This window comes from Cherax quadricarinatus, chromosome 3 (genome assembly GCF_038502225.1).
Source record: "Cherax quadricarinatus isolate ZL_2023a chromosome 3, ASM3850222v1, whole genome shotgun sequence".
In the NCBI taxonomy this organism is placed as follows: domain Eukaryota; kingdom Metazoa; phylum Arthropoda; class Malacostraca; order Decapoda; family Parastacidae; genus Cherax; species Cherax quadricarinatus.
In genome coordinates, this window is record NC_091294.1 from 76,520,747 (window position 1) to 76,530,603 (window position 9,857).

At 49.8% G+C, this 9,857-nt stretch overlaps 1 protein-coding gene across 1 annotated transcript; it reads left to right on the plus strand.

The window, feature by feature from the left end:
- Positions 1 to 6,595: 6,595 nt before the first annotated feature.
- On the plus strand, positions 6,596 to 7,762 carry LOC138853889 (uncharacterized). The gene has a single exon (XM_070093459.1). The coding sequence runs from the start codon at positions 7,244 to 7,246 to the stop codon at positions 7,760 to 7,762; it is 519 nt and encodes a 172-aa protein (XP_069949560.1). The 5' UTR covers positions 6,596 to 7,243.
- Positions 7,763 to 9,857: the final 2,095 nt, after the last annotated feature.

A 9,857-nucleotide genomic window follows, 5' to 3' on the forward strand; every position in this document is an offset into this window, starting at 1 on the left:
TGCCTGCACTCTGAAGGAGTCCTGGAGATGAGAAGTACAGTGTCTGCACTCTGAAGGAGTCCTGGAGGTGAGAAGTACAATGTCTGCACTCTGAAGGAGTCCTGGAGGTGAGAAGTACAGTGTCTGCACTCTGAAGGAGTCCTGGAGGTGAGAAGTACAGTGTCTGCACTCTGAAGGAGTCCTGGAGGTGAGAAGTACAGTGTCTGCTCTCTGAAGGAGTCCTGGAGGTGAGAAGTACAGTGTCTGCACTCTGAAGGAGTCCTGGAGGTGAGAAGTACAGTGTCTGCTCTCTGAAGGAGTTCTGGAGGTGAGAAGTACAGTGTCTGCACTCTGAAGGAGTCCTGGAGGTGAGAAGTACAGTGTCTACACTCTGAAGGAGTCCTGGAGGTGAGAAGTACAGTGTCTGCACTCTGAAGGAGTCCTGGAGGTGAGAAGTACAGTGTCTGCACTCTGAAGGAGTCCTGGAGGTGAGAAGTACAGTGTCTGCACTCTGAAGGAGTCCTGGAGATGAGAAGTACAGTGCCTGCACTCTGAAGGAGTCCTGGAGGTGAGAAGTACAGTGTCTGCACTCTGAAGGAGTCCTGGAGGTGAGAAGTACAGTGTCTGCACTCTGAAGGAGTCCTGGAGGTGGGAAGTACAGTGTCTGCACTCTGAAGGAGTCCTGGAGGTGAGAAGTACAGTGTCTGCACTCTGAAGGAGGGGTGTTAATGTTGCAGTTTTATAACTGTAGTGTAAGCGAGGGAGGAGTCCACACGCACAACCTGGCTATGGGAAAGAGGTAATTGGCCAGCCCTTTGCTCTGAGCTCGCCACCAACGACTGGAATGCTCTTCTCCAAGGGGATGTTGACAACCAAGTGAAAGCCTTCACTGGACACATCCTTAATCTGCAACAAGAACACATTCCTCACCGTTGTAGAGAGGCTGCTACTGCTAAGTACAAAGCATGGCGAAGGTATAAGAGACATCCTACAACCTATAACAGGAACTTGCACATGCAAGCCTGTAGGCATATGGGTGATGTTCAAAAGTGGGCCATTGCTAAATGGGAGGTGGACACTAAAAGAAAGTTAGCATCAAGTAGGGTAGGCTCCAAAACCTGGTGGTCCCTGGTCAAGGACAGACAAGGTTATCTGCCTGATGAACTTATTCCACCTCTAAATCGACAGGATGGGACCACCTCTACTAGTAGTCAAGAGAAGGCGGACCTCTTTGCTGAACACTTTGCTACCAAAATGCAAGTTCCTGATCATTGGCTAGCTGCAAGAACTGTGTCAAAACTGTCAGTGGTGACAATAAAGCAGGAGGAGGTGCATTTCCTTCTTAAATCACTTGACCAAGAAAAGGCTGTGGGCCCAGACAAGTTGAGCCCAAGATTGTTGAGAAGATGTGCAGACCAGCTAGCAGCACCTCTAACTCGCATCTTTCAGCACTGCCTAGTACAGTGTAAATGGCCCTCTCTATGGAAAGAGGCAAATGTAGTCCCTGTTTACAAAAAGAAGAGCAGAGCAGAAATCAGCAACTACAGACCAGTGTCACTCCTGTCAATCACTTGTAAGATCCTTGAGACAATAATCTCAAGACAAATGACAGATTTTTTTGACTACCACTCACTACTTTGTGATCGTCAATATGGCTTCAGGAAAGGTTACTCTGCTGCTGATCTGTTGTTAAACCTCTCCACTAAGTGGCACCAGTCACTGGATGAATCCAAAGTCAGCTGTGTGGTAGCACTGGACATTGCTGGCGCTTTCGACCGGGTGTGGCACCAGGGCCTCTTAGCAAAACTTCAAGCACTGGGAATTGCAGGCTCTACGCTATGTCTCCTCAGTGATTACCTTCATGGTAGATCTCAAAGTGTAGTCCTCAATGGAACGGAATCAGCAAGGCATCCTATTGGGGCACGCATTCCACAAGGAAGCGTGCTGGGTCCATTGTTATGGAATGTCTACTTCAACGACCTTCTTCATCTCATCCCAGAATCACATGCACATGCAGACGACTGTACACTGACATTCACTTATCCAAGAGAAGAAATGCCAGCTGCTCTAAGCTACATCAATCACCAGCTGAGAGCTATATCAGCTTGGGGAAATAGATGGCAAGTAACATTTGCACCTGAGAAAACGCAAATGATGATCGTCTCTAGGCACCATGATGGTAATGCTGGTGCAGTAGTAAGGATGAATGGGAGGATGTTGGCACCTGGAGAAGAAGTTGATATCCTTGGGGTGAAATTTGACTCCAAACTAACCATGAAGAACCATGTTATAAATCTTGCAAACAAGGCAGCCAGGAAGCTTACAGCACTTCGCCGTATCTCGCATCTGCTTGACAGTAGGGGTTGCAAGATCCTGTACGAGGCACAAGTACGCTCACACCTTGAGTATGCTCCACTTTCTTGGTTTGCCTGCCCCACCCCCTCTCATCTGCGACTGCTTGACAGAGTAGAGCAAGACGTCTCATCTCTCGCCTGGACCCATCCTGGATAGATCTGTCATTTCAGCAGAGCCTTCAACGCAGGAGGGATGTGGGTGGCCTTACTGTTATGTACAAGGCCAATATTGTCAAAGTATCACACTTGGATCCACTTCGAGGACAGCGTGAAACAAGCTTTTATGCCACAAGACGGGCAGAAAGCAGCAACTTCACTCTGGCTGTACCCTTCTCCAGAACATCACTCCATCTGAGATCATACATACCCAGGATGACTCGAGTATGGAACACATTCGTACAGCATAATGATGTCAACGAGATAAAGTCAGTTGATCAAATGAAAATGCTGGCCCACAGATGGCTCCTACTTCATCCTGTTCCCTACTTGTATGTCTCATAACAATAAAAATGCTTTCAAATGAGCTGATGTAGGTAACAGCTCTTAGCTTGCCAATAAAGTTAGGAATCCTTAACCTGTAAATAGCTTGTCAATAAAGCTAGGGATCCTTAACCTTGTCAAACCCTGTGTAAAAGAGAGAGAGAGAGAGAGAGAGAGAGAGAGAGAGAGAGAGAGAGAGACAACCACCGAGGGCAAGGAAATTCATCACATTTTTAATTACAAACAACAAGATGGTGTCGCTGTTAAGGAGAAAAATAGAATGTTTATTTATAACAATTATTTTTAATAAATTTCTAATTACTCTTAAGCAAATTAGAATTACCTTTACTCGAATTATGATTACACTAACTAAATTATGATTACTTTCAATATAATCACCATTACTTTTAAACAAATTGCGATTACATTTATTCTCAAAAATAATCCTTAAAGTCCCAGAATTTTATCATTTATATAAAGACAAATTTTTATTACATATTTTTATATATTTTTTTTTTGCTTCACTTTCAAATTTCTTTTTTTATTTTCGTCTGGATAAATTTTATTCATATGCAAAAAATATGAAAAAAATATCCATAATCTTATTATTTTGGTAAAAATTGAGATATTAGCATTTATATGACAAGCCAGTGGCTTTGTGTGACCAAGCCAGTGGCTTTGTGTGTCCAAGCCAGTGGCTTTGTGTGTCCAAGCCAGTGGCTTTGTGTGACCAAGCCAGTGGCTTTGTGTGACCAAGCCAGTGGCTTTGTGTGACCAAGCCAGTGGCTTTGTGTGTCCAAGCCAGTGGCTTTGTGTGTCCAAGCCAGTGGCTTTGTGTGTCCAAGCCAGTGGCTTTGTGTGTCCAAGCCAGTGGCTTTGTGTGTCCAAGCCAGTGGCTTTGTGTGACCAAGCCAGTGGCTTTGTGTGACCAAGCCAGTGGCTTTGTGTGACCAAGCCAGTGGCTTTGTGTGACCAAGCCAGTGGCTTTGTGTGACCAAGCCGGTGGCTTTGTGTGACCAAGTCAGTGGCTTTGTTTGACCAAGCCAGTGGCTTTGTGTGTCCAAGCCAGTGGCTTTGTGTGACCAAGCCAGTGGCTTTGTGTGCCCAAGCCAGTGGCTTTGTGTGACCAAGCCAGTGGCTTTGTGTGACCAAGCCAGTGGCTTTGTTTGACCAAGCCAGTGGCTTTGTGTGTCCAAGCCAGTGGCTTTGTGTGACCAAGCCAGTGGCTTTGTGTGTCCAAGCCAGTGGCTTTGTGTGACCAAGCCAGTGGCTTTGTGTGTCCAAGCCAGTGGCTTTGTGTGACCAAGCCAGTGGCTTTGTGTGTCCAAGCCAGTGGCTTTGTGTGTCCAAGCCAGTGGCTTTGTGTGTCCAAGCCAGTGGCTTTGTGTGACCAAGCCAGTGGCTTTGTGTGACCAAGCTAGTGGTTTTGTGTGTCCAAGCCAGTGGCTTTGTGTGACCAAGCCAGTGGCTTTGTGTGTCCAAGCCAGTGGCTTTGTGTGACCAAGCCAGTGGCTTTGTGTGACCAAGCCAGTGGCTTTGTGTGACCAAGCCAGTGGCTTTGTGTGACCAAGCCAGTGGCTTTATGTGACCAAGCCAGTGGCTTTGTGTGACCAAGCCAGTGGTTTTGTGTGACCAAGCCAGTGGCTTTGTGTGACCAAGCCAGTGGCTTTGTGTGACCAAGCCAGTGGCTTTGTGTGACCAAGCCAGTGGCTTTGTGTGACCAAGCCAGTGGCTTTGTGTGACCAAGCCAGTGGCTTTGTGTGACCAATCCAGTGGCTTTGTGTGTCCAAGCCAGTGGCTTTGTGTGACCAAGCCAGTGGCTTTGTGTGACCAAGCCAGTGGCTTTGTGTGTCCAAGCCAGTGGCTTTGTGTGACCAAGCCAGTGGCTTTGTGTGACCAAGCCAGTGGCTTTGTGTGACCAAGCCAGTGGCTTTGTGTGACCAAGCCAGTGGCTTTGTGTGACCAAGCCAGTGGCTTTGTGTGACCAAGCCAGTGGCTTTGTGTGACCAAGCCAATGGCTTTGTGCGACCAAGCCAGTGGCTTTGTGTGACCAAGCCAGTGGCTTTGTGTGACCAAGCCAGTAGCTTTGTGTGATCAAGCCAGTGGCTTTGTGTGACCAAGCCAGTGGCTTTGTGTGACCAAGCCAGTTGCTTTGTGTGACCAAGCCAGTGGCTTTGTGTGACCAAGCCAGTTGCTTTGTGTGACCAAGCCAGTGGCTTTGTGTGACCAAGCCAGTGGCTTTGTGTGACCAAGCCAGTGGCTTTGTGTGACCAAGCCAATGGCTTTGTGTGACCAAGCCAGTGGCTTTGTGTGACCAAGCCAGTAGCTTTGTGTGACCAAGCCAGTGGCTTTGTGTGACCAAGCCAGTAGCTTTGTGTGACCAAGCCAGTGGCTTTGTGTGTCCAAGCCAGTGGCTTTGTGTGACCAAGCCAATTTCTTTGTGTGACCATGCCAGTGGCTTTGTTTGACCAAGCCAGTGGCTTTGTGTGACCAAGCCAGTGGCTTTGTTTGACCAAGCCAGTGGCTTTGTGTGTGTGATCTTTAAGACGAGGTATGATAAAGCTTATGGAGCAGGGAAAGAGTGGACCTAGTAGCGACCAGTGAACAGGCGGGCCCAGGAGCTGTGACTTGTCCCATGCAACCACAATTAGGTGAGCAATTAGGTGAGCACACACACACACACACACACACACACACACACACACATCATGATCATCATCATGATCATCATCATCTCTGGCTATTATTTCCTAAATTTCTTTCTTGTCCTTCCTTCAGATACGAAGATCGAAGCAGACAATAAGGGAAATACCATAGCAGCAGCAGACAAAAGTGGGAGACCAAGCAGAATCTGGAAGCAGTTTGATACCAAGGCAGCAGCAGACAGCAGCTAAAGACCAAGTCAGAAGAAACCATTGAAGTCCAAGGAAGCAGCAGACAATACGTTAGCTCAAGGGAACAGCAGACAGCAGGTTAAACTAAGGTAGCAGCAGACAGCAGGTTCAACTAAGGTAGCAGCAGACAGCAGGTTCAACTAAGATAGCAGCAGACAGGAGGTTCAACTAAGGTAGCAGCAGACAGCAGGTTCAACTAAGATAGCAGCAGACAGCAGGCTCAACTAAGATAGCAACAGACAGCAGGTTCAACTAAGGTAGCAGCAGACAGCAGGTTCAACTAAGGTAGCAGCAGACAGCAGGTTCAACTAAGGTAGCAGCAGACAGCAGGTTCAACTAAGGTAGCAGCAGACAGCAGGTTCAGCTAAGGTAGCAGCAGACAGCAGGTTCAACTAAGGTAGCAACAGACAGCAAATAAACCAATGCAGCAGGTAACAACATATTAGGCCTACGAAGCAGCGGATATGAGGTTAGAAAGAGGCAGCAGCAAACTGCTGGCTAAACCAAGGCAGTAGCAGGCGTGTGGTTAGACCTAAGCAACAGTAGGCAACAGCAGCCAAGGCAACAGAAGACACCAGACAAAACTGAGGCCGCAACACAACAGTAGCCAAGACAGCAGTACCAGCAACGACGCTCTTAAACAACAACTTCCCTGGAATCAACGCAGAAAGCAAAGTTGAATACACGCATAAACTCACGTTTAGCTCTTTCGTGTTCATTTGAACCTCCTCTGTTTTCCACTGGAGACTTCCTGATCTCACATAGTTGTTAGTTGTTGCCGGAGATCAGTCCCGTGCTCGTGGGAGGCTGTGGGAGATGTCACCACTAACGAAGATAACTCTGATATCCCTTAATTCCCAACACATCTGAAGAAATTTACGCAGAGAGAGAGAGAGAGAGAGAGAGAGAGAGAGAGAGAGAGAGGGCGGGGAGAGAAGTTTTGAAAGTAACTTAAGAAAAAATGGTTGAAAATACCTTAAGAGGAATAAACTGTCTAAGGTAATTTAAGAACTACAAAGAAGTGATAATATAATATTTCAAGGTACTTCAATAGAGTTGATGACCATTAAAGGTAACTTAAAGTGAAGGTGATGTGTACAGTCTGCTTAACAGGTGGTTCTTGTAAGCGGTTAAGAACATGAATCTTACAAGAAAAATACAAAGATATTTCTCATAAGCATCTTGAGAAGACCCGTGTGGGTTGTTTAACGTTAAGTCTTGTGGCGGCTTGATCCTCCGTCTGGTACTCAGGAGACACAGACATTACCTGCCTCTCTCCCTCTCTCTCTTCGCTGTAGAGGAACGCTGATAGAACTTAGTGCTACTGCAGGAGGACAGTGCTATGTGGCTGGCTGGGTAAAACCCAGGGAATATCGCGGGAAAGACCAAGACCACAACGTAAACATTGGTCTTCTTGGACTGACGGTGTTCACACGATGGGCACCGTCGAAATTCAACATCCACTCTTCCACCAACTGCCCCTCTTCCCCCTCTTCCTCCTCTTCCTCCTCTTCAAAGCCTCTTCTGCCTTCCGGTATGTCCCTCCGTCGAGTATCAACAACCTCCTCCTCTACTCTACTACTTCATCCACTAGACATCCGTTTTCTTGGGGAACCTTATGGCGTGCCTCAGAGTGATGCTAGCAAAGGCTGTTCTCAGCAAATTGTCTCTCCTAGTCAGTATCCTTACGTCTGTCCATCGTGGAATCAGTCTTCTACGCCAGTGACCTCTACTCTTTCTCCCGCTGACCCCAGCGAAGGCCAGGACACTACCAAACCGCTAGCACACAGCTCCTCGACCGGTCACATCTACTGGTCAAGTGATGCTTCCCAAGATACAGCCTCACCTACATCTCCCAGCGAGCCTACCAGGCCTACGGCACCCACGCCACTGCTGCACCAAGCTACCAGCCTGCCAAAGATGCAAGTGTGTGGGCGTGAGGGTGTGTGGTGGGCGGTGAACGCAAGCGTGTTGATGTTGTACCGCGACTTGCACGCTCGCGGTCGCTGTTCCAGCGTCAGGGCTGAGGTTGTCCCTCTTCACAAGGTCAGTTAAAATGATTTTTGTCCTCAAGAATCAGCATTGAACTCAGCGCAGGGATGCGCTGAGTTACCCTCACAGCGCACGCCCTGCGCTGTGTGACCCTCACAGCACACTCCCTCTGCTGTGTGACCCTCACAGCACACTCCCTGCGCTGTGTGACCCTCACAGCGCACTCCCTGCGCTGTGTGACCCTCACAGCGCACGCCCTGCGCTGTGTGACCCTCACAGCGCACTCCCTGCGCTGTGTGACCCTCACAACACACTCCCTGCGCTGTGTGACCCTCACAGCGCACTCCCTGCGCTGTGTGACCCTCACAGCGCACGCCCTGCGCTGTGTGACCCGCACAGCGCACTCCCTGCGCTGTATGACCCTCACAGCACACTCCCTGCGCTGTGACCCTCACAACGCACTCCCTGCGCTGTGTGACCCTCACAGCGCACGCCCTGCGCTGTGTGACCCTCACAGCGCACTCCCTGCGCTGTGTGACCCTCACAGCACACTCCCTGCGCTGTGTGACCCTCACAGCGCACTCCCTGCGCTGTGTGACCCTCACAGCTCACGCCCTGCGCTGTGTGACCCTCACAGCGCACGCCCTGCGCTGTGTGACCCTCACAACACACTCCCTGCGCTGTGTGACCCTCACAGCGCACGCCCTGCGCTGTGTGACCCTCACAGCGCACTCCCTGCGCTGTGTGACCCTCACAGCGCACGCCCTGCGCTGTGTGACCCTCACAGCGCACTCCCTGCGCTGTGTGACCCTCACAACACACTCCCTGCGCTGTGTGACCCTCACAGCGCACTCCCTGCGCTGTGTGACCCTCACAGCGCACGCCCTGCGCTGTGTGACCCTCACAGCGCACTCCCTGCGCTGTATGACCCTCACAGCACACTCCCTGCGCTGTGACCCTCACAACGCACTCCCTGCGCTGTGTGACCCTCACAGCGCACGCCCTGCGCTGTGTGACCCTCACAGCGCACTCCCTGCGCTGTGTGACCCTCACAGCACACTCCCTGCGCTGTGTGACCCTCACAGCGCACTCCCTGCGCTGTGTGACCCTCACAGCTCACGCCCTGAGCTGTGTGACCCTCACAGCACACGCCCTGCGCTGTGTGACCCTCACAGCGCACGCCCTGCGCTGTGTGACCCTCACAGCGCACTCCCTGCGCTGTGTGACCCTCACATCGCACGCCCTGCGCTATGTGACCCTCACAGCGCACGCCCTGCGCTGTGTGACCCTCACAGCGCACTCCCTGCGCTGTGTGACCCTCACAGGCTCACAGTTTTGCATGAAGCTGTGAGAGCTCTCACGTGTACACATACAAGTGCCCACATACACACACAAGTATACACATGCATGTGTACACAATGACACATACACGGGTACACATACACATACAAGTGTACACATACAAGTGTGGATTGAAGTACTTATGCAATATGTGGGAATCTTTATTAAGGAAACGTTTCGCCACACAGTGGCTTCATCAGTCCTAGACAAAGCAGAAAGGTGTAAGGAGAGGAGGAGTTTGAAGTAATCAGTCCCTCAGCCTGGAGTCGATGTGTTCAGTCCATCAATAAAGATTCCCATATGTTGCATAAGTGTCTCAATCTTCAACTTGTTGGTTTTACGCCACTTATCACATACAAGTGTACACATACACACGTGTACACACACTGGCTGAAGTGGCAAGAAGGGCTCATATGAGCAGGGCAAAGCTCCTGATCATGGGTGACTTCAACCACAAAGGAAATCGACTGGGAGAACTTGGAGCCACATGGGGGCCAAGATACATGGAGTGCTAAGATGATGGAGGTGGTACTGGAAAACTTCATGTAACACCACCCAAGGGACACTACCAGAGAGAGAGGAGATGAACCAGCGAGATTGGACATAGTATTCACCTTGAGTAGCGCAGATATTGAGGACATCACATATGAAAGACCCCTCTGGGGCCAGCGATCATGTGGTTCTGAGTTTCGACTACATAGTAGAGTTACAAGTGGAGAGGGAAGCAGGAAGGACAGGACGTATGAAGCCAAACTACAAGAAAGGGGACTACATAGGCATGAAGAACTTCCTGAACGGGGTTCAGTGGGACAGAGAA